At 58.2% G+C, this 23,686-nt stretch overlaps 1 protein-coding gene across 6 annotated transcripts in view; it reads left to right on the top strand.

The window, feature by feature from the left end:
* The first annotated feature begins 76 nt into the window (after window positions 1-76).
* Window positions 77-23,686, top strand: part of STRN4 (striatin 4) — a 28,293-nt gene continuing 4,683 nt past the window's right edge. For 5 of the 6 annotated variants that reach the window (XR_003795608.1, XR_003795610.1, XR_003795612.1 and 2 more), the window contains exons 1-16: window positions 77-358; window positions 7,157-7,260; window positions 7,761-7,834; window positions 8,788-8,866; window positions 10,712-10,909; window positions 12,905-13,046; window positions 16,587-16,746; window positions 17,332-17,445; window positions 17,786-17,901; window positions 19,741-19,916; window positions 20,023-20,070; window positions 20,433-20,554; window positions 21,741-21,911; window positions 22,068-22,208; window positions 22,662-22,760; window positions 22,943-23,029. Coding sequence is in view for 1 of the 6 variants with exons in the window: in XM_029235494.1 (XP_029091327.1) it covers window positions 77-358; window positions 7,157-7,260; window positions 7,761-7,834; window positions 8,788-8,866; window positions 10,712-10,909; window positions 12,905-13,046; window positions 16,587-16,746; window positions 17,332-17,445; window positions 17,786-17,901; window positions 19,741-19,916; window positions 20,023-20,070; window positions 20,433-20,554; window positions 21,741-21,911; window positions 22,068-22,208; window positions 22,662-22,760; window positions 22,943-23,029 (2,113 nt within the window). In the remaining 5 variants the exon portion in view is untranslated. The remainder of the gene's footprint in view (window positions 359-7,156; window positions 7,261-7,760; window positions 7,835-8,787; window positions 8,867-10,711; window positions 10,910-12,904; window positions 13,047-16,586; window positions 16,747-17,331; window positions 17,446-17,785; window positions 17,902-19,740; window positions 19,917-20,022; window positions 20,071-20,432; window positions 20,555-21,740; window positions 21,912-22,067; window positions 22,209-22,661; window positions 22,761-22,942; window positions 23,030-23,686) is intronic. The other variant, XR_003795613.1, reaches the window with a different exon arrangement.

Below are 23,686 nucleotides of genomic sequence, written 5' to 3'. Positions count from 1 at the left end.
GCGCGCGCGAGACTGTTGGCGCGGCCGCGCAGGCGCGCGAGGCACAGCGGGCGCGCGGGCCGGCCCCGGGGCCTCCATGATGGAGGAGCGAGCGGCCGCCGCGGTCGCCGCCGCCGCCTCCTCCTGCCGCCCGCTCGGCTCCGGCGCGGGCCCCGGCCCGACGGGGGCGGCCCCGGTTTCTGCCCCCGCCCCCGGTCCCGGCCCGGCTGCTAAGGGAGGCGGCGGTGGAGGGAGCCCCGGCCCCACGGCGGGACCGGAGCCCCTGAGCCTGCCCGGGATCCTACACTTTATCCAGCACGAGTGGGCGCGCTTCGAAGCGGAGAAGGCCCGCTGGGAGGCCGAGCGCGCCGAGTTGCAGGTGAGTACCGCCCCGGGACCCCCGACTCCCCGCCCGGCCCAGCCCGGCCCGGCCTCACCCGCCGCCGCCGCCGCCGCCATCTTGGAGCAATGGCCGCCGGGACGGCCGGGGGGGCGGGTAGGGGGCCGCGACCGGCCCCGAGACGGAGTGAGGGGCCGTCCGAGGGGGATCCTAAGGGCACCCGGGCAGCTGGAGGCGGGAGGGGGGCCCAGGGCCGGGAGGGCCCGACCGCCGCCGCCGAGAGAAGGGACGCAGGGGAGCAGAACCGGCTGTAAGTGGGAGTGGGAGTGAACGGACCGGCAGAAGGGTTCCTGAGAGAGTGGCCTCGGGGCCCCGAGGGGACCCCAAGAGAACTCAGCAAAGGGTGATGAGAGGGGATGGAGAACTCTTGTATGCGAGTGAGCAAAAAGCTCCAAGGGTGCCGAGGGACTCCCGCTCCGTCCCCGACCGGGTGCGCGTTGGAGGTGGAGCCCGCTGGGCCCCGGGTGGGAGAGAGGGGGAGTCGGGGGAACTTGGGATCCGTTGGGGGCGAGAGCGGGTCGGGGCGGGTAACCCGGGTGAGTCGGAAGAGGAAGTCAGGGAGCTCGGGACGGGTGTGTTTCGGAGCGTTTGGACAGGAGGGACTGAAAGACGGCTGTGTTGAGGACTCGGGGGATGAGAGCAAGGTGTCGGGGGGGTCCCCGATGAAGATGTGTGCCCTCCCCTCTGAGGAGGAAACTTTGGGGAGCCCTGGCAGGCGTGGCTTCGGAGGGCACGGGAGGGGGTCCCTGGGTCGGAAGCATGGACGGGGCCAGGACGTGCCCCAAGAACCTGTGTTGGAAGAGCCTGAGAGCCGAAACTCTTTGGGGGTGTGGAGGAGTGGGGACCCCCGTCCTGAGATGGGAAGTGTGTAGGAAGTCGGATGGAGACCCCCGAACTGGAGTGGGGGAGGGTCAAACATGTCCAGCTGTGGAGATGGGAGGCGGGATGGAGAATGTGAGGAGGAATCCGGGGGACCTGAGGGATGGCGGGGGAGCATTTTGTAGAGCAGGAAGGCAGCCAGAGGAAGCATCTCAGAAGGATCCTGGGGGGAGGTGTTTGTGGAAGTTTCTGGGAAAGGACCCTATGGTTTGTCGAGTAGCTTGGGGGAGGGATGTGCCCTCGGATGATGATTGGAAGAGGCTGGGTTTTGTGACCTTGAGAAGTGTGGGTCGATTGGTAGAGTGTCATGAGCCTGGGTATCAGAGTTGTGAGGATTTGAAGGGTCCCTGGGCTGGGACGTTATTAACAGAAGTCAGCACCTGCTTCTAGCAGCTCGTCTTTCCCCTTCCGATTTGCTATTTCCTATCTAGTTGAGGTGGGGACCCAAGTAAATATCGGATTAGAATTTTGTCCTTAGGATGAATAAAGAGAGCATCCCGCAATTCTCCCACCCCAATAGGGATCTTAGCTGTGTGGTGGCAGAGGCTTGGGGTTGGGGTGGGAGAGAAATCCTTATGTAAGTACCCCCTTGCTTTGGTGTCCCATGGTGTCGCATCTCAACTTACAGAACTCTTCCCCAGGGTACATCTTATTAGATCTTCTCAGTACCCCGTTATGGAGGCAGAGCCAATGGCATTGCCCTCACTTAGCAATCCTGATAGCAGCTGCTGTTTGTTGAGCACATATTATGTGCCAGGCACTGTATTAGGCACTTCAGATACATGGTATCATTTAATCCTTGCAACATTCTGGGAGGGTAAGTGATATTATTCCCCCTCCACCACCACCCCCTTTTTTTTTTAATAATCAGAAGAGGAAATGGAGGCATTGAGAAGGTCAGTGATTTATCTAGGGTCACAGCCTGTGGGTGGCAGGGGTGGTCTGTGGGCTTTCAAGCCCATGTATTATTACCTCTCTGACGCCCAGGACAGATGAGAAGCCTCTTCCAAGGAAACCCAGTGGCCTCCCCAGGATCATCCAGCACTCATAACAGACCAGTGTACCCTACAGCACTCACCACCCCGCTTCCTCATCTTTGAGACAAACAAGAGAAAAGATGTGTCTGTTCCCGCATTTGGTGGTCCTTCCTGGCGTTTGAGAGGAAGTTGTGGATAGCACCCAGTTAGGCTCTCCTTTGTCTAGGCTCCAGCATTTCTTACTTTGTACCTTTATTTTCTTTTGTTCTGTTACATTAGTAAAAATTCAAAGATCTCAGAAGCGTCAGAGCGTATAGATGTGTACATGCGCGCGTGCGCGCGCAAGTGAAAAGGGAAAGTCCCCCCCAACTGTTATTGCTATGAAGGTAATTCACCTCTGTGTGTAATATATGAGATCATACTACATGTATCATTCGGTGACTTTTTTATCCCACATACTCATGTGTCTTTGTGTTCCTTTCATATCAGCAGAGAGAGGTCTTATTATTTTTGAAAACTCCATTCCACCGGTGTCTGTACTGTAGCTCATTTAGTTTGAGCCCTCTTGCTGAACTTTTAGGTTGTTTCCCGTTTCTGCCCGTGGGAAATGGCTGCAGTGAATGTCCCTGTGTTCCCCTGTGAGTATACAGCAGAATAGATGGGTGGAATGGTAGAATAGATGTGTTTATAACGGGGTGATTAGTTGTGCCAAGTCGCCCCACGTTTACACTCCCAGCAGCAGCACCCCTTTTTATACACTTCTGCTCAAGCCCTTATCACTTAGGGAGGTGTGACTTCTCCTGTGAGATCCTTTAAGGCCTGGACTGCGTCAGATTTTTCTGATAAACTCTGAATACCTTTTCTCCAAGTAGCTGCGTGCAGCTGCTCCTGGCACAGTACCAACGTGCAGTCAGCATGTGGGGAGCGGCAGAAAAGGCAGCCTCTCGTGAGGTCCTGCCAGGAGGCGCCCGAAGATGGGAGCAGGGAGGTGGCATCGACGTGGTCTGATAATAAGCAGGACTTTGCCAGGTAGGGGAATTCCCAGAAGGAGGTGGTGTGGTTTCTGCCCTTCAGAAACTTCCAGGCTAATAAGAGAAGGCTGGTTTGTGCAGGAGGTTACAGAGAACTGTACACACTGATGCAGTTGAGTCTTTGATTGCGTGGCTCTGCCCACGATCTCTGGTACTTCTGCAAAGGGGAGCAAGCTCTTTGAGTACGAGAGGGACCTTGGGGGCGGGGCCTGAACTGGACATTCATGTAGGAGCAGCTGGTGGAGAAGGTATGGAGCTGGCCCGTCTCTCCTGCCAGCCTCACAAGGGGCTCTGGGGGATCCATGGGGACTCAACCCTGCCAGGGGCCCCCAGACCCTGGGGAGGACGAGTGGAGTGCAGGAGATGCAGGGCCAGATGGGACTGAGCCGGGATGGGGAGTGGGCTGGGACAGAAAGGTTGGGGTACAGAGAGTCATCAGCGGCCCCTCGGAGGACTGAGATGCTCAGGCCCCTCCGGAAGCTTTTTCCATGCCGCCTGGGTGGAAAGGGAACAGCCGGAGGAGAGGCGGCGGCCCTGTCTCAGAATGGCAGTGGGTGGATGTGGTGGGTAGAAAACTTCCAGATCCCAGCCTTACCTGCCAACAGATCAGACAGCCGCGGCTGCTGGTGTTTGCGGGGTGGGAGGGACTGGCCACCAGCACTTCCCCTCTCCGTGGTATTCCACCAACTCGGGACACTTCAGCCACATGTTTCTGGTTCTCTTTTTTCCCTTCTTTGCCAGAGGAACTGGGAAGAGGCCCACATAGCAAAGTGAGATTATTTTTGACCGCGGCACATGGCATGCAGGATCTTAGTTCCCCAATCGATCAGGGATCAAACCCGTGTCCCATGCAGTGGAAGCGCAGAGTCCTAATCACTGGACTGCCAGGGAAGTCCCCCAGAGTGAGATTCTTGCATCATCATTAGGAGAAGGGAAATCAGGGCTTGCTGTGGGGCAAGGGGGGTGCGGGAGGCTGAGCAGGTGTGAGGTCTGACCCTGCTTTCTGCCCCTCGACTCCACTTTCTTCCCCCACAGGTGAGGGCCACCTCCTTATTAACTTAAATCCACTCGTTGCCCCCCTGCCTGATCCTAGTCTGGGCCCCTGTCATTTCTCCCTGGGATTCCTGGGATTGCTTCCTTCTGTGACTGGTCTCTCGGCCTTTAGCTTTGCCCTCCCCTCGCCCCCCGCAGCTATCATTTCTCCACATTCTAGCTTGCGGAATTACCTTTGTAAGATGTAAATCTGATTATATCTCTTCTCTGCTTAAAATACCCTTCCATAGCTTCCCCTGTGCTCTTAGGATGAATTTCAGACTTGCTCACATGGTCTGTGATCCTTTGTCAGGCCTGCAGGCTTCTCTGATTTTCCTCACTAACCCTTTTACACATTCGGATGCAGGCATACTGGCCTTTGTAGAGTTCCTTAAGCCCACCTTGCCACCCTTATCTCTGGCCTCGGCCAGCTAGATGCTCCAGCCCCTGGCCGACTGCTAATCAGCCTTCAGATCTTAGCTGAACTGTCACTTCTTCACTCCAGAAGCGGGTTGGGTGTCCCTCCCATAACCGCCTCTGCTCCCTCCCTGGGGTCCTAGTCATATCCTGTGTTAGTTGTGGCTGCTCATGTCTGTCGCCTGAGCCAGACCGAGGGCTCTGCGGGGACAGGAGGCACTCGTCTTCTCCGTTCCTTCTCCAGCACCTCACATAGAACCTGGCCCGTCACAGGCGGTCACCAGTGTCGGATACTGAACGGGTGTGGGCTCAGCAGGCCGCACAGGCACTGGGCAACAGAAGCGCATGGACGGAAGCCCAGAAGGGTGAGGGTACAGGGAGGCCGTGACCCCGGACTTGTATTTGGTGATCGACCTTTTCTTCTCCACCGCTCCCCCACCTTCTAACAACTCATGGACAGAGTAGACCTCAGGGTGACTGAGAAGGTATACAAAGGACAGAAATTCAAACTTCCAAGACATTGATCACGTATGAGTCCGCCTGTCTGGCCTTAGGTGTTTATGTACATATATGTTGATTTAAAGTGTAGAAAGAAAAAAAGGATTGGGGGGAGTCCCTTTCTCTCAATGGACAGATGAGGTTTCTTTTCCATAGCGTACCTGTGATGTGTATTTATTTGTTCGTTGTTTTTTCCACATCCTCTTCTAAAATATAAACCTCATGTTGTTCAGTGCTGTATCCTCTGTCTACAACTGTATCTGATACATAGTTGGGACTCAATAAATACTTGTGGAGTGAATAAATGAATGAATGATACTTTTGTCATACACTACTATACATATATGCCTTTTTATTTCTTCAAAAGGAAGTCTACCATTGCAGTTATGCCTGTGGGGTAAATTCCTTAGAAGTGGAACTGCTAGGACGAAAGGCATGTGCATTTAACATGTTTGTGGATATAGCCAGATTGCCCTCCCGGAAGGGTTTGTCAGTTTATGGCGCCACCAGTGGTGTCTGAGTGTGCCTGTTTCCCTGGCCCCCGGCGCACATTTGGTTCTCTACTAACCTGTGGGAGAGACCTGGCCCCTGGAGCAGGACAGGGGTGATAGGAGGCCTGTGGGCACAGGGCTGTGCTGTGCTCCAAGTGCTGGGGGCAGATAGGTCAGGGTCCTTTGAGCCCCAAGGCGAGGAAGAGGTGTGTTCATGGGCGTCTGAGAGGCCGCCAACAATGGACAGTCCTTGAACGCGAGGGTTTGGGAACGTTCACCGCCTGGAAAAGGTGTCTGGGGCGACTGGGGGCTTCTGGGGGAGCTGCTGAAGTTCTTCCATAAGCATTTGATGTGTGAGGATTGGCTTCAGGAAGATGCAGCTGCCTGTGGGGCGGGAGGCCTGTAAGCCACAGCCAGCTCTGCCCGATGGGCCTTAGGTCTCAGAGGGATCCTAGCCCTCTCAAAGAACTGGGCCCATTTCAAGACTCTAGAAGAACAGACAGGGAGAATAAAAATAATAAGAGGTAGGGGCTGGCATTTGTTAGCCTTTCTTCTGTGCCAGGCTTTGGACTGAGAAGAACTTAACACGTGAGGGGGAAGCAGGCTCAGAGAGGGCCAGTGACCTGCCTAAGCTCATGCAGCGAGTAAGTGGCCGAGCCAAGCCTAGAGCTCAGGCGGTCCTAGCCTGGAACAGAGGAGCCTTGGGGAGAAGCCAGGGAGGAGCCCTGCGCTCAGGGCTTTGGCACTGGGCTTCCGGAACCTGGTCAGGGGCCAAGATCCCGCCTCGAAGGCCGTTGACTCGGTGTCTCCAAAAGACCTGTTGACAGACCAGAGCAGACTGGGGCAGCCCATGCCAGCAGACAGTGTGAAGTGGTTGGCAGGGGCCCTGGGTCGTGGCTGTAGCACGTCTCCCTCACCCTGGGCAGACTGCAGTGGAAAGGTTGGTCCCCACCGTGGGGGTCGGGTGGGGAAGCTTTCGCGCTGCGGCGGGAGCTGAGCCGAGCCGCCCACTCTTGTCCCTAAACGCCAGAAGTAGCTTCCCACGCCTCCCAGAGACAGATGCTCTGGTAGGAGTAGTGGCACGCCACCTCCACCAGCAACCTTAGGGACAGCACCTGCCTGAGTGGGGAGAGGAGGCGCCCAGGGATGTTAATACCTCCCTGGCCCACCTCCTCCCCAGAGGTGGGGATCAAGTTAGGCCCAGGCTGTCCCTATTTAATTTCAGGGGTTAAGGGCTTCTCTTCAGTTGTTTCATTGCGGGTGACATGGAGACAGGTCCAGCCGCCCTTTCACTGCTCCATGGAACCCTGGCTCAGGGTCTTCACGCCTGAAGAAGTGGCTGCTGTGTGTTGCTCTGGGGGCAGGGCTGGAGCTGATTGTCCCTGAGTGAGTGACACATGTCAGTGAGCCTGAGCCCTGCTGTCTTCCTGTCTCCCTCTCTCCCCCCTGCAGGCTCAGGTGGCCTTCCTCCAGGGAGAAAGGAAGGGGCAAGAGAATCTCAAGACAGACCTGGTGCGGCGGATCAAGATGTTAGAATATGCGCTGAAGCAGGAAAGGTGAGCCCAGCTGTCCCCCGTCCTGCCTTCAGGGATCAAGCCTTTGGGGTCAAGCGTTCTCTTCCCCATCACCCAGTCCTGCATGGTTCCAGGAGAGGGGGACAGAACAGGAAATAGTGGGTGGGATTCGGGGTAAACAACTGATAACAGTATTCATAATGGTGGTGGCCCGCTGCGTGCCAAACACCATATATTCATTGTCTCATTTATCCCTTCCAGTGGCCTAATGGGTACAGGTGAGGCTTCCGGAGGGTGAGGACTTCTTCAAGGACTCTGGAGCTGGGATAGCAACCCAGTTTGCCTGACTCCAAAGAGTGGGCTCTTCACAGTGCCATCCGTGATGCCTCCTCCGCCCGGGCTGCTTCCTAATCGGGCAGCTCAGCTTCAGAGGGAGGAGAGCTGATTAGAGAGGATCTGGGATCTGGGATTCCTGAGGTGGGGGCTGGCCCTGTCTACTCTTCCGTGTCTCTCACTCACTGGTTAATCACTTGATTTTTTAGGGCCAAATATCATAAATTGAAATTCGGGACAGACCTGAACCAGGGGGAGAAGAAACCAGAACTGTCGGAACAAGGTACCCACCCCCGATCCTCCCCTCTTGCCCCCTCCCAGCAAAACCGAATGTGACAGAGGAAAGCTGAGATGGGCCACGTCTCTCACCGTGCTCCACAGAAAGCAGGCTCGGCCGGGGCCGGGAGGGCTTGGATCTCACTCTCAGCGTCCCTCCCCCGTAGGCTGCTCTGCCGGGTCCTGTGCTGGGCGCTGGGGGAGTGCGGGCAGGGGCTGAAGAAGGCTGGGAGTCCTGCCTGCTGTCCCTGTGTGAGGTAGACAGACACACGAGGCCCGACAGCCTGCGCTCCTGGAAGGAGGCATCAGTTCATCGTCAGGGAAGGAGGGAAGGCACTCCAGGTGGAGGGAGGAGTGTACTGGAGCACGGAGACCTGAAAGAGTGGTGTGTTCACGGGGTCGGGGCCTTCGAGGCCAGGCTGACAGTGATCGTTGTTCTTCATGTCAGACTCCTCCGACCAGAGTGTGAGTTCCACCAGGGCAGGGGTTTTTGTCGACTGATGTAGTCCAGGCACCTAGCCGGGCACATAGTAGATGCCCGATAAATATTTGATGAATAAAACAAACAGATTGTCTCACTTAATCCTCACAACAATCCCAAGAGGTAGGTGCTGAGATTATTAACTTCGTTTCTTAGAAGAGGAAACTGAGGCTCAGGTAAACTAACCTGCTCAAGGCCACACAGCCGGGAAGCGGCAGAGCCAGGCTGGGACGCGGTCGAGTCCGCCCGTTCGCTCAGAGCTGAGCCCATTTCCCGTGTGGGAAAATAACAAAAGTAGAGTCTGAGGATAGTCTGGGAATGGCTGGGGAAGTGACCCAGAGACTAGAGAGGAGGAGCACAGGGGCAGAGGGAGGCTTCAGACTCTCTCAGGAAGGGGCTCCAAGGACGATGGAGGAGGTGATGGGTGCATGGTGGTGCCCTGACCAAGACAGCCCACCTCCCTTCTCTCCACCCTCCAGTCTCCAATGGCCCGGTGGAGTCGGTCACCCTGGAGAACAGCCCGCTGGTGTGGAAAGAGGGGCGGCAGCTTCTCCGACAGTGAGTGTGTGGAGGGCAGGGTGGAGGCTAGGGGGCGAGAACACGTTTGGCTTGGGAGATAAGCCCGAAGACTCCGCAGTCCTTCCTGTCCCCCTGGGGACCCTGAGCTGTCAGGATCCCTGCTGGCCACAGCTGTCACCCCGTCGGGGAGAGCAAGGGAAGACTCCCTGCAGGAGGCACATGTGGAAAGCGACCCCAAGTGCCTCTGTGCCTTTTTTTCCCCTAGGTTAATGTTAAATTGTTTTTTATTAAAGAGATGTGTGTGTTTTAGAAAACTTGGGAAACATAGGGAAACAGAAAGAAAAGGATAAAAATCACTCATCATTCCACCACCCAAGGAATTTCATGCCCCTGTAAACATTTTGGCACATATGCTTTCTCTTCCGTGGATATGTATTTGTCTCTGTGTGTGTGTGTGTGTGTGTGTGTGTGTGTTTTATAAAAGCCGGGGCTCCCCCTTCGCAGTGTTTCATAATGCATTGCTTTTGCTAAGCGTTGTGAACATCTTCCCACTAAATTACTTACGTTGCATCATTTCAAGACCTGTATAGTAGTCTGTCACGTGGATAATCATAACTTCCTATGGCCAGTCTCTTCTTGTGTATTTCGTTGAAGGTGTTTTTTTCAGTAGACAGTGTGACAAACACCAGGAAGTTATTTGTCCATATCCTTGATTTCCTTAAGCTGAATATCTGGGAGTGCAATTGCTAGCTTAAAGGGTGTGCAAACAGTGACAACAGAAAGATCATCACAGGCGACGCTTGCCAGGGACCTGTTATGAGCCTGACACCGCGCTAAACGCTTTGCACCCAAGGATTCCTCACGTAAACCCCCGTGTAGTGTAACTGCTAGCATTCCCCTCGTTTTCACAGATGAAAAAACCAAGGGGCAGAGAGGGTATCTGTTTATGGAAGGTCACAGCTAATCAGCGGAGGGTCTGAGGTGTGATCTCGGGCAGCCTGTCCCCAGAGCCCAACTCCTTCCGCACCACACTTTCCTGCCCCTCCACTGGTGGGGAGGGGAAGCGTCAGACACACACAGGCACCCGAGGTGAGATAGCAGGCCAGACAGCAGGCTGAGGCAGGCGCTGTCTGATGTTCCCAAAGGGACAGGGTCAGGCTCAACAGAAGAGGCTCTGGAGGCGCCTCCTAAGGACCAGCATGGGACTCTTTGTCTCCAGTCTTTTGAAGCCACAGATATTTTCAGCTTTTAGACCAGTCCCAGCTGGCTTCAGTTCTCGTAATTGCAGAAGTAATAAATGCTCATTCATAGAAGTGAGTAGAGTAAATGCTAGAAGTTCCTATTAATATCCCCAATCTCGCTCTCCAGAGGTCACTGCTCTTAAGTTTAGTGTGTTTCTCTCTAGGCCTAGCGAGGGGCGTGATAAAATGTGTTTGTGTGTGGTCTATACTTATATGCACATTCTTTTTTTCCTACAAACACTTGAATTGTAAGGAACACCTGACTTACAGTTTTTGTTGCACTGTTCATCATGGCCTCTTTCCTTGGCACTCTGCTCTGTTTATCTTGTGCGTAGTGTCCCAGCAGTCATTTGCTCCCACAGTCCTCAGCAGCGGACGTGTAGTTTGGCCCCTGCGTTTTGGTTCACCCATATGTGCAGTGTCTCTGCGAGCATCTGTGACAGCACAGTGCCCGTGTAGAAAGGCTTCCACTGGAAGTAGTCTCAAAGGGGAAATGGTAAGGTCAGGGGTATGCTTCTTTGAAATTTTGATGTATAGTCTGAAGTTGCTCCTCCAAAAAGCCTGGCCTAATTTGCATCGGCCCCCCGCAGCATATGAAGAAGCCACAAGGCGCCTGACCCGCCCTGGTTCTGCCTCCCCGCAGGTACCTGGAAGAGGTGGGCTACACCGACACCATCCTGGACATGCGGTCCAAGCGCGTGCGCTCTTTACTGGGCCGCTCGTTGGAGCTCAACGGGGCCATGGAGCCCAGCGAAGGGGGCCCCAGGGCCACGCCGGGCCCCGGGGGACTCAGCGGCGGCGAGTCGCTGCTGGTGAAACAGATCGAGGAGCAGATCAAGAGGTGAGCCCTTGGGTCTGGCGGGTGCATCCCTGTGTGCCTTCTGCGTCCTGAGGAAGTCCACCGTGCTCTGGGGGCCGCTTCCTTCCTGGAGTGTATCGTGGGCTCCTCTGTCCCTTCCTTGTGCGGTGTCCAGGCTCTGTCTTGGGTTCCCCTGGGTTCCCCTCCCCTGGCGTTGCCTTGCTGCTGTTGTGCATCACAGCTCCCGCTGGCCCGGCCCCCCCGAGGCTCAGGCCTGTGTGCTCCCCAGGAAACACCGAGCCCCTGCTGAAGGCAGCCCCCGGGCCACACGCCAGGACCGGGGGGTGAGGGGGGCACAACATGCGGTCTCCGACCCCAGGGAGCTCTCACTCGTTCATTCTCTCATCAGTAATTGTAATTTGTCAAAGTAAATAATGGGTGGTGACGTGAGGTGCTATGTAAAAGGCAGTGAGAAAGAGTGATGGGAGAAGTAGTACTGCTTCGGATGGGGTGACATTTGGGAAGAGAACTGCATGGAGTGGAGGCTAAGCCACCCAAGCAGCTGGAATGAGAATGTTCTAGGCGGAGGGAACAGCAAGTGTAAAGGTTCCGGGATGGGAAGGGCCTGGAGCGTTCGGGAGCAGCCACAGAAGCTGGTGTGGCTGCAGTGGTGTGAGCACGTGGGGGCTGTGGTCTGCGGTGCGCTGAGATCTCAGGAGTCAGATCAGAAGGAGCTTGGAGGCTGGTGTTGTGGGAAGCCAGTGGTTTCGAGCAGGGGTGTGACATCATCTGATATACTTGGTCTGCTTGGAGAAGGAGAGGCTGACGGAGGGTCGGGCTGGGAGCCGGGAGGCCGGGTAGGAGATTCCTGCAGACGTCCAGGTAAGAAATGATGGACATTAGTAGTGGAGGGGTGAGAAGGGGTCCGCTTCTCAGTGGGTTTTTAGGGTGAGCCGACACTATTTAAAGGACTGCCTGTGGGGGGAGAGGAAAAGAAATTAGGGGTGACTGAAGGGTGTGGTCTGAGAGCTGGGAGCAGCGCTGACCCAGATGGGGGAGACAAAGGGTGGGGGGGCTTCAAGGGGGCCGTTCAGGACGAGTGGAGTTTGAGGTGCCTGTTTGACCCCCAGCACGAGGGGTGGGGGCGCTTGACTCCTAAACGTACCTCCAGTTCACCAGCACACGGGCGGGTTTGGAAGCCACGGGACTCGGCGGTCACTGAGGCAGAGGGCGTCGATGGTGCCGAGAGGAGGTCCGAGGACCGAGCCCTGGGGGCGGCCCAGCAGAGGAGGCCGGGCCGAGGTAGCTAGTGAGCGGGAGGAGAGCCTGGGCGCAGCGTCCCGGCGGAGTGGCAGCCATCCACCCAGGCAGTCGACAAGAACTCTCTGGGGCATCAGTCCAGTGGCAGAAAAGGAGGCTGTTGGCATTTATCTGAACTTCAGATTCTACCCTCCTTTCTGCCCTGGAGTCAGGTTTGGAAAATAACCTCCTTCGCTAAAACTTGTCATCCCGATGGAGCCATTAAACAGCGGGCCGGGGTGGACAGCGGAGCGCCGTCTGTCAGTGGGGAGGGTGCAGGCTGTGAGGGCCCGAGTGACCGTGGAGTGACCGGTTCCTCTTTCTTGCTGGGTCTGTCCCCGCCACTCACCTGCTCTGTGCTCGTGGTTGGAGCGGCCGTGGGAACGGGAGCTGCTGAGTCAGTGGCGCTTGGTTGTCCAGCTCTCCTTCTGACTCAGCATATGCCAGGGCCGAGCCGTCAGGGTTGGGGGCTAGTCTGGGACTCAGGGAGGGTCAGAGCTCAGTGAGGGGTTGGGCCTGGTCTGTGGTCCCAGTGAGGGTTCCAGCTGGGGTGTGTCAGGCAGAGGCTGGGCTTGAAGCCCTGCGTGTGATCAGAGTCAAGGTTCCTCTGGGGTCAGGGTGGGCTTGGCACTCCTGAGAGCCGGGTCCAGGCTCTGACCCCCGAGCCTCGGCGCTCTCCCATCTGAGCTTTGTCGCCTGGCAGGACTAATGCCCCCTCTGCCCCCCTGTCGTGGGCAGGAATGCGGCCGGCAAAGACGGCAAAGAGCGCTTGGGTGGCTCAGTGCTGGAGCAGATTCCCTTCCTGCAGAGCTGCGAGGATGAGGACAGCGATGAGGACGATGAGCTGGACAGCGTGCAGCACAAGAAGCAGCGCGTGAAGGTGAGCACGGGAGCTCAAGGGGTGCCCCTCCCCCTTTCTGCAAGGGGGCCCTTGCTGTGTGTGCAGAGCAGAGCGCCTCTGTGAGTGCTCTGGGGCTGCCTCTGAGGACTGGTCTGTGTCCTGATCATGTCCCTTCCCTGGGTCCCCATCTCCTGTCCCGCCGTGCCATTGCCTCAGGTACCTTGGGAGGCGCCTAGGTCTGTTCTGTCAGGGCCGGCCCCTTCTCCACCTGCACCCCCGTCATTCTCTCCACCCTCCTTCCTTGGGCTCAGATGTTCCCGAGAGGCCTTTCCTGAATCTCCAGGTTAGGCCAGCTCTGAGACGCCCTCTCTTCTGTGCCCTCCTTCTGGCCAGCCTGGCCACAGTCGGACTGAGAAATGTTTCGGTGAGACTGCGTCTGTCTCCTGCAGTAGAATGTGCGCTCCGCGAGGCAGGGACTGTGCGAGTCTTTTACTGTTCCCTCCCCAGCACCCTGAGGGAATGTGGCCGGGCCCAGGGCTCAGCCTGGAGCCAGGTCGGGTGACTCCAGGGGGGACTTCATAGGATGTGAGTGTCCAGTCTGCTGTTGGTGGCAGGACCGAGGCCCAGGGACACTGCCCGCATGGTAGAGTCCACATCTCAGCTTGGCCTGGAGATACAGCTCCCACCGCATTTCCCCCCACTCCTTAACTGCCAGAGCCCCATGCTCCCGCCATCCTGACGGCGCTGTCCTTACACGGGGCCGGCTCTCATCTGTCCAGTAGACATCCACGTGGGCCTCCATGGGCCAAGCTCTGTGCTGGCCGTGAGAACATGGAGACGCCGAGGTCCGGTCCCGGCGTGGAGGAGCTTAGGGCCAGTGCGGGCTTCTAGGTAGTCACAGGCAGAGGGACGTGCCACAGTGGATGCAGGGACACATGCCCAGGAAGGGGAGCCTGTGGGAGACGGCCTCAGGGGCTTTCCTTGACCCAGCCTTCCCACCCGAACTCTAGCTCCCTCCTCAGACTCACCTCAGACACCCCCCTCCTCCAGAGAGCCTTGTCTGACTCGCCCTTGCTCCCCTTCCCCCCACAGGGTCAGGAGGCTCCTGTGGGCTCCCCCGTCCTGACCGGGATCATTCTGGGTCCTCCCTGTCTGGTGTCAGGTCTGTTCTGGCCTCAGCTCTATGCCCAGTGTCCCCGGCCTGGCTCAGCGCAGGGTCCCGCGCAGGTCAGGCACTCAGTGAACGCACTGAGGGGAATGGAATGCACAGAGCCGGCACACTGGCACTGGGGTTGCAGGAAAAGCAGGGTGTCACTGAGTCCGGGGTCTCTAAGCTTCTCCCCTGGTCCAGAATGCTTGGTCCCTCCTGCCCCCTGTTGGGATTTTCACTCCTTTTGCAGGTCTCGCCTCAGCCTCCTCTGGGAAACCTTCCCACTCCTCTCCGCTCCTCCCATCAGAAATGATCGCGTATTCCCTTCAGCCTTTGCGTCAGTCACCGCATCTGTCCCACATGCCCTGTCAGGTGGCTCATTATGTAGGGGTCCCGTGCTTCCCCAAGGCCTCTGTCTCCACACAGCAGACCTTCAGTGACCAGACCCTGATTCAGAAGACCTGCCCGTGACTCCCAGAGTGGCTGTGGCCTGGCTCTGTAACTGTGGGCACATGATTCTCTTTGTCTTGGCTTCAGTCTCAGGGACTAATAGTCCCTGTCGGGCTTCCCTGGTGGTGCAGTGGTTGAGAGTCCGCCTGCCAATGCAGGGGACACGGGTTCGTGCCCCGGTCCGGGAAGATCCCACATGCCGCGGAGCGGCTGCGCCCGTGAGCCATGGCCGCTGAGCCTGCGCGTCCGGAGCCTGTGCTCCGCAACGGGAGAGGCCACAACAGTGAGAGGCCCACGTACCGCAAAAAAAAAAATTAGTACCTGTCTCTGGGTTGTTGAGGAATTAGTTAAAATGAGTTCATGCGTACAAAGCCCTTGGCTGCACGGTGGCTGCCAGGCCAGGTGCTCGGCGGCAGCAGTATTAGCAGTGCTTGGCAGGGGCCTGGCACTAACAGTCCCAGGCAGTGATGGCAGGATGTAACTGCATAGGGCCCTTCTCGTGGACTGACCCCTGCCATTATCTCTCTGGGCAGGCTGTCTGAACCTTGACCCTGGGTCTTCTCCCAGGACGGAAGAGGAAGGCACTCACGTCCCATCCCCCTCCTCCCACACAGGCCAGAGGCTGGCCCTCCACGGTGCCTGAGCCTGAGCATAGCTGCTCCAAATTCATACCCTCCAGACCCAGCTCAGGATGCTGAGCCTCTGGGAGGAGGGGCATCAGCCTTGCCCTCGAGGAATTCATAGTCTGACTGAGGCTGGGCCCAGGCAGGGAACACTTAGGAGGGAGAAGCCTTCCTGGCAGAGGTGGTGTTTGGAGCCAGTGGTCTCCGAAGCACTTAAAGCAGAACTCGGATTCAAAACTGTATTTGAAAATTCTGAAACTCCCTTAAGCCGTTTAAGCGCAGCCTTTGAAGTGCCAGGTACACAGCTCCCGGATGGCACTTTATGTAAAACACAGTGATGCTTAGGCCGCAAGAGGGTGAAGAATCATGCGCAAGATGTCACCTCATGAGGCTGCATCTCAGAGGTGTCCGTGTGGGGAGACACAGGTGTGATGCTGCTCCTAAATTCACGAGCCTGGGGTTTGGTCCAAGCTTGTGAATTGAGGAGAACAGGATGATTTGGTTCTTGCTCCTGGTTAAGACTGATTGTGGGAAATAGCAAACTCAGTGTTCACTCGCCCAGCATTCTGTTTCTCAAAATGGAGGAATTGGGGTGTTTTCTCTCATTCTAAAAGTAGCTCCTGCTTGTTATGTAAGAAAACAAAAATTCAGCCAGTGTAGAAAATTATAAGGAAGACTTGGAGAACCTCAGGTAATCTCACACCCCAGAGCCGTCTTAGTGTATAAGGAATGGCTTGGAGCTGGTGACCTGGGCAAGGGGCTTCACTCTGCTCAGTCTCAGTTTTCCTTATGTGTAATATGGGGATAATAATTACAATAGTAGTTATTCATGGGGCTGTGAAATCATATATGTGAAGCTTATTCAGTGCACTGAATAACCCAGAGAGGCTGGCCCAGTAAGTGTTCATTATTATTACTATTGTACCCATGGATCTGTTCTCACTTTGATTGAGCGCCTCCTTCCACTCACACCCATAGAAACACATATATCTTCCCTCGCCCCCGAAACAGGCTGTCATATTATCCGACGTTTTCTCATGAGAAGTACTGTGCTGGGGGGCGGGGCATGGGGGAGCAGGAACAGCCTGAGTGAAGGCCAGGAGGGGGGCCCTGTGCGGGGATCACTGCTGGAGGCAGCAGGAGCGGAAGGGGTCTCCAGAGCCAGGCTGGGGGAGCAGCTCCTCCAGTGAGGAACAGCCCTGGATTCTCCCAGCAGGGGGAGCACAGCATCAAAGTGTGGGGCTGGGGCGGACCCTGCGGGCCGAGGCCAGGAGCCTTGGTTTCTCTGTTCCTGGAGACTGGGTGGGCTTGGGCCCATGCAGGAGCCCCTGACCGCTGGTTGTCTCCATGTCCCAGCTGCCATCCAAGGCCCTGGTTCCTGAAATGGAGGACGAAGACGAGGAGGACGACTCAGAGGATGCCATCAACGAATTTGATTTCCTGGGCTCAGGAGAGGACGGAGAGGGCTCTCCAGACCCCCGGCGATGCGCCGGAGAGGGGACCCACCACGAACTGGGTGAGTTGGGGGTTTTCTGGCCCACCTTCTTCACTGCGGGCACACACAGCCGCCTGCAGCTGCTTCCTGCCCCAGGGTCTCCACCGGACGGATACACTTCCTGAGAGGAGGGTGGCCAAGGAGAGCGGGAGGCCTGCACCACGATGGCCAGGCCTTCACTCCTTCCCTGGAAAACCCCTGTGGGGACACAGGCAGGCCCGGCTCTTCCTGCAGCAGAGCCTCCAGCCCTCCACTCGAGCAGCCAGTTGTTGGCGGACCTCGGAGGGGGCGGGGTGGACAGGATGCAGACCCGGAGTGGAGAAGGCAGAGGGACAGTGCAGCTGCTGCTTCCTGTCCTGTGACTCCAGGCTGCGTGGCCCTCGGGGGTCATGTAGGATGGCTGGGGACTGAGGCCCCAGCAAGGGCAGCCCATTGAGGGTCCCATCTCAGTCTGTCTCCTCTGCCTGTCCGCCATCCCCACCCGGAGCCCAGGGCTTCCTGGCCTCCCCACAGCTGCAGGAGAGCTCTCGGTGGTGGGGAAGGCATCGCCTGCACGTGGCTGAGTGAACCAGTCAGTGACTCCTGCCCTGTGCCTTGTCCCTGCAGAAACCCGGCGGGTCAAACTCCAGGGAATTTTGGCCGACCTTCGGGATGTGGATGGGCTGCCACCCAAAGTGACCGGCCCACCTCCTGGCACACCCCAGTCCCGGCCCCACGAAGGTAAGAGGCCCCTCCACCCTGGCCTAGTCCTGAGGGCCCACGGCAGAGGGAGGCTGCAGAGCTAAGCCCAGGGCTTCTGTGTCCTCAGGGTCGAGGCCCAGCCTCTAGTCTGCAGCCTCCCTGTCCCAAAAGTTCGTCTGTCTGTCTCTGTCTCCCTCTCTTTTTGTCTGTCCTGCCCTGTCTGTCTGTCTCTCCCTGTCTCTTTCTTTCCAGCTGTGATTCTTGATCTTGTCCTCTCCCTGTCTCTCTTTCTCACTCCTTATCTCTCTCTCTGCCTCTCTCTGTCTTTCTCTCTTTCTCCTTGCCCCTCTCTGCGCCCTCCCTCCCCTCCCCCTACCAGGTTCCTTTGGCTTCTCCTCAGACGTTTTCATCATGGACACTATCGGGGGCGGGGAGGTGAGCCTGGGGGACTTGGCAGATCTCACCGTCACCAACGACAACGACCTCAGCTGTGATGTAAGTTCTCAGGGTGCCCACCCCCCACAGGCCCCCACGGGGCGTCGGTCGGCGCAGTGCCGGGACTGGCTGAGCTCTGACCGTGTGCCCGACCTGTGCCCAGCCCCTCACACACGAGGACGATGTGAGCTCATTCGCCAGCTCCCTGTTTCACAGAGGTGCCGACACAGACAGGCGGTGGGACTTGACTGGGGTCACCGAGGTTTCTGGCCTAAAAGGCTCTGGCGCCTATGTTTCAGTCATGCTGCCAGGCTTCTTCTCCCGGCGCTGCTCCCTCGCACCCTGGGCTTCCGTGCACCTCAAGTCCAGGACCCACCGCAGACAGGAGGCAAGGGTGAAGGGGGTGCTGAGTCAAAATACAGCATTAGAGGAAGGGGGCTTTGGGCTGGCGGCAATTCGGGGAAGAAAGTCTGCGCAGGAGGTGAGAATTTAGCTGACTTTGGAAGGGAAGGTGACTAAGCCACAAAACAAAAAATCAGGCCGATCTGGTATGTTGGGCTGGAATGAAGGGAGACCTTAGGGCCAGTGTCCTGAGATGTGTGGCCGGGCCTCTGGCTATCTGGGCATCTCTGAAACGGGCGTGTGTGAGCAAGTTCCTGTAGCAGGACATTTACCACAGCTTCTAGCAAGATTTCAAGTGATCCCAGCAAGGATAGGACACTGCTGTGGGGTGTTGGGAAGCGAGACTGGAGCGGAGGGTTTGAGCAGGGAGCACGCTGCAGGGCTCCTCTGCTCTCCTCGAGGTGAGACCCATCCCCACGGGGCAGCGTGCATGGGAGGGGGTAGACCCTCCGGCCTAAACCTCTGTGGCAGAAGTGGTGACCTTGGGGGACAGAGCCCAGATGAAGGGGTTCATCGGGGGTACACCTCATCTTGGGGCAGGGCACTGAGGCTTGACTGACAATCTGCTCGTCTCCTTTCCCGAGTGGCCCTCCCCAGGTATCCCACCTGGAGAGCGACACCATCGTCCGCCAGGACCTGTGGGGTGTCTCTGGGACTGTCCCTCAGAGGCCTATTGATTCGGCTTCCCAGTCTCTCCCCACTGTGTGCTTGTCCCCATCTCCACTCCGCAGCGTCTGGTCTGCCTCACGTCTCCCTGGGAGACTTCCCTCGGGACCTCTTCACCTCTCTCTCTACAGGCACTCTTGTCTTCCCAAGTCGAGCCCCCCCACGGGGCGGCCGGAAGAAGCTGTGTCATTTCCTTGCTCTAAACCCTTCTGTGGCTCCCCTGTTGCTTGGGATGAGCTGCACATTCCTGAGCGTGGGCCACTATTGTGGCTCTGGCCACCCCTCCTGGCCTCATCTCCTGCCGCTCTCTCCCTTGCTTTCTGCATCCCAGCCCTCCTCTCAGGCTCAGGATCCGCCCTTGCTGCCTCTGCCTCAGGGACTTTGCACATGCAGTTTCCATCCTCTGTCCCCTCCCCTTATCTGGCTACGTCCTGATGGCTTGTCAGTTCCTCAGGAAAGCCTTACTGACCCCCCACAGAGGAGGACAGGCTGCCCCATACCTCCTCTTCAGTGCATTTGTAATTCGTGGCACTGCTCGCAGTTAATAATCCTCTGCGCTGTGGAGACGATCTGATCGTCTCCCCCAGGCTCCCTCTGAATGGTGAGATTCCCCAGGGTTTGGGCTTCCCTTTGCCTCCCCAGAAGCCAGCCCAGGCCCTGCACACTGCAGGCACTTGCTGAGTGAGTGAGGGGACACTGCGGGCAAGGAGGAAGTGGGAGAGGGCCGGGCTGGAGGCCAGTCTGTGAGGTGCCCCGTGTGGGGCTGGGAGTTGGTGTCTGCGGGACAGCTGAGATGGACGAGCAGACACTGAGGCAGCTCCCCCACCCCAGCTGTCTGACAGCAAGGATGCCTTTAAGAAGACCTGGAACCCCAAATTCACCCTCCGCTCCCACTATGACGGCATCCGCTCCCTGGCTTTCCATCACAGCCAGTCGGCTTTGCTCACTGCTTCCGAGGACGGCACGCTCAAGCTCTGGAACCTGCAGAAGGCGGTCACGGCCAAGAAGTGAGAGCAGCAGCCCCAGGGTGGGGGGGTGGGGAGGGCACCTGGGCGCAGGGGACAGGGTGATGAGGGGCTCCCAGCGACATCCAGCTCCTCTGTCTCCCCCCAGGAATGCTGCGCTAGACGTGGAACCTATCCATGCCTTCCGGGCTCACAGGTAGGGAAGTGCCCCCAAAGGCAGCCTGCCCCTTGGCCCACTCACTGCCATCCTGGGGGCTGAGGCAGGGTGGCAGGAGGGCTCAGAGTCCCTGTGACCCTCTGCAGACACCCCACCTCGTTCCTGGCGCTCTGCAGACTTTCAGTGCCCCCGTAGCTGGTTCTCAGCACAGCCTTCGGAGGAGGAAACAGACACGGGGAGTGGGACAGGCACCTTGCCTGGATGGCACCACCAGAGGTCCAGATGCTGGATTCCTTTTTGCCAGCCTTGAAAAATGCTAGTGGAGCACTTCAGGGTCCCGTGGGGGAGGGGGAGCCTGGAGTTTTTCATCTCCCCGCTTCACCCAACTTGGTATCTTTCAGGGGCCCCGTGTTGGCAGTAGCCATGGGCAGCCACAGTGAATACTGTTACAGCGGTGGGGCAGATGCCCGCATCCATAGCTGGAAGATTCCAGACCTCAACATGGACCCGTACGACGGTTACGGTGAGGACAGCTCCCTCCCCTGCCTTCCTTTCCCCCACCCACCTGCCACCGGGGCCTCTTGGTTCCCGCAGCCCCCAGGCTTCACACTGGGTACTGGGGGTCGGCATTGCCAAGGGCTCCCGGTCTGGTGAAACACGGGCCAGGGCGATTCAGCACGTGCCCGAGGGTGGGACAAGAAGAGGCAGCAGCGGGGGCGGTGGGGGAGCGTTTCGCAGAGGAGCTGATTGGGGTTGAGCTTTGGGGCCGGGGACCAGCCCGGGCGAAGGCGTGGTGGGCCTTGGCAGCTCTCTGCGCTCAGCTCTGCCCACGTCTGCATGGTCAAGCGGAGGGAGCCAGCGAGGAGCAGGTAGAGCAGGTGAGATGGAGACTAGCTGGGCCGGGCTGTAGGGAGTTTGGCTGTATCCTTGGGCCACCTTTAAGACTAAGTGGAGAAGCGACCAGACTGTCAACATCTGTTCCGTGTCCCTGCCCTGTGACGCCTCTTCTCATAACCCTTTTGATCGCACACGTGGCTCCGTACAACAGGCTGTCATGGCAGAGTTTAGAGGTCTGTGTCTCCTCTCAGAGAATGTATACTGTTTTCTGAAGAATGGTCTCACCCTTTCAGAGGTCAAGGGTCAGTCCCAGGCAGTATCTGCTCTAGGCTAAGCAAGTTGTCACACGTCGGCTGTCAGCAGGACCCAGCCAGAGCACCCTGTGTGGACTCGAGTGACCAGGGAGGCAATGGTGGGAATGACCAGAGGGCTTTGGAGAGACCGGACAAGGCTGTGCTCTTGGGCAGAAAACACCACAGGGATCGAGGGTGGGGCTGACCCACAGCGGCCAGGCTGCAAAGGGTCCCAGGGCCACAGAGCCACCCTTGTCCCTCGTCCCCTTAACTAAGTCCTAAAAGGTATCTCGAGCAGCGGCTTTGTGCCAGGCACTATCGCGGGCCTGCGGGGACGGCAGGGAACAAGGAAATCCCCACCTTCTGGAGTTTCCACTCTGCGGCGCCTTCAGGGCCCTGAAAGCTTCACAGAACAGCTAGCGGTCAGAGCAGGCGTGAGGATTTGGAGACGAAGCCGGACGAAAGGGCAGCTTGAGCTCAGTGCCTGCGTCTCGGCAGAACTGGTGCTCCAGGGCTGTCGCGGCTGGGGCCGAGGCCGGCGGCCCTGACGCAGCCCTTCTCTCCCTCTGGCGGGTCCAGACCCGAGCGTGTTGAGCCACGTCCTGGAGGGCCACAGGGATGCAGTGTGGGGCCTGGCCTTCAGTCCCACCTCCCAGCGCCTGGCCTCCTGCTCTGCCGACGGCACCGTCCGCATCTGGGACCCCAGCAGCAGCAGCCCAACCTGCCTCTGTACCTTCCCCACAGCGAGCGGTGAGTGGGGGGGACATGGGGGCGTGAGGGACCCTGACAGGTGGCACAGGAGCCGTACAGAGCCAGAGGCCCCCAGAGGAGGGGCGCCTCCTGCGCCCCCCGCGCCCAGGGAAGAGCGGGGCCGTTAGGCAGCCTTCTCTCCCCCTCCGCCTTCAGATCACGGGACCCCCACCTCAGTGGCCTTCACCAGCACCGAGCCTGCCCACATCGTGGCCTCCTTCCGCTCTGGCGACACCGTCCTGTATGACCTGGAGGCTGGCAGTGCCCTCCTCACACTGGACTCCCGGGGGAACAGCGGTAAGGGAGGCCCCAGGAATGCCTCCAGGGCCCCAGTTTCTCCTGTGGCTTTGGTGACCTGCTGCCCAGTCAGTGGAAAGTGGCTGCCCTGCCCCCTTGGGGGTTCTGAGAGGGACGGAGATCAGGTCCCGGTCACTGCCATTATGGAGGGCACAGTGTGCTCAGGAGGGCTGACTGGAGAGACATCACGAGGGACTCGCCCATGGGCCACTTGGTGGAGCAGAAGGACCGTCTTCGTGTTTGTCATCCCTCCTGCTCGCCCCGAGGCCATGCAGTGTCCATTGCACAGATGAAGCACGGGGCCCAGGAGGGAGCGGCCGGAGTGCCCGGCCCTGCTCGTTGTCTAAGCAGAGGATGGGCATGGGATGGTGGTTCTCCTCTTATCTTTGTCCCGGTCTCCCTGATTGCCTCCCACCCTTGACCTCTTCCCCTCTCCCTCGTTTTTCCTGTCAGGCCCAACCCAGATCAACCAGGTGGTGAGTCATCCAAGCCAGCCCCTCACCATCACCGCCCATGACGACAGAGGCATCCGCTTCCTGGACAACCGGACAGGTGAGGCCCAACCTTCCTGGCCCCCCTTCACGTTTGCTCAGGGGGAGCAGGGGTCGACCAGGCTCAGATGGCAGACCTCCTGGTGTCCACGTTGAAGGCTCAGTGTCCCTTCTAGCCCCTTCACCTTCCCAGGCAAGGCGCAGAGTGGAAAGTAACCTGCTGCCCACCCTCTCTCCCTTCAGGGAGATCCGTGCACTCCATGGTTGCCCACCTGGATGCAGTCACCTGCCTAGCCGTGGACCCCAATGGCGTATTCCTGATGTCAGGAAGTAAGTCGGGAGCCTCCTGGCTCCTAAGGAGTGAGGGCGTGTGCCTTTTCTGGCAGGCTGGGGAGAGGAAGAGGAAGAGGAAGAGACCCAGGCTCTGGTCCCGAGGGAGTACTCTGGGGGCTCCCTGAGGGTGGGGAGCTGGTGGGAGTGCTGTCCGAGCAGGGGCCTGGAGCCCCTCTGTGGCTGGAATGACAGTGGTCACAAGGGTGGGGACAGCAAAGCACTGTGCACCGGAGCCCACCGTAGGCCCTCTCCCACATCATCTCGTTGGATTTGAATGAGGTTGGTACTATTATTCCCACTCCGCGGATGTGGTGACTGGGGCTAGAGAAGTCATTTCACTTGGTCACAGCCCACAGGGTTGCAGGAATTGAAGTTCAGGTTTATCTGACTCTCGGTCCCCACGAGAAATTTTAGCATTTGGTGCACCTGCTGTCTGTGGATAAAGGCACTGAGCCCCAGTGAGTGTGGAGCTGCACCTCAACGGGATGGGCTGGGACTTGGGCGGATGGAGAAGGGGCTGAAGCTCCCCAGGGGGTGAAGGGTGTGCGCTGGCGGTTACGGAGGCCTGACCAGACCGAGCCTGCCCCGGGGTGTCAGCGAGCGAGTGCACACACAGGCGTGAGCAGTGGCGGTGGAGGGTGGGGGTGGCCCAGG

The sequence above is a fragment of the Monodon monoceros genome, unplaced genomic scaffold (genome assembly GCF_005190385.1).
Source record: "Monodon monoceros isolate NGI ecotype Baffin Bay Population unplaced genomic scaffold, NGI_Narwhal_1 Super_Scaffold_10, whole genome shotgun sequence".
Taxonomy (NCBI): Eukaryota; Metazoa; Chordata; class Mammalia; order Artiodactyla; family Monodontidae; genus Monodon; species Monodon monoceros.
Note: the sequence above shows the minus strand (reverse complement) of the source record. Positions and strands in the feature narration are given on the sequence as shown.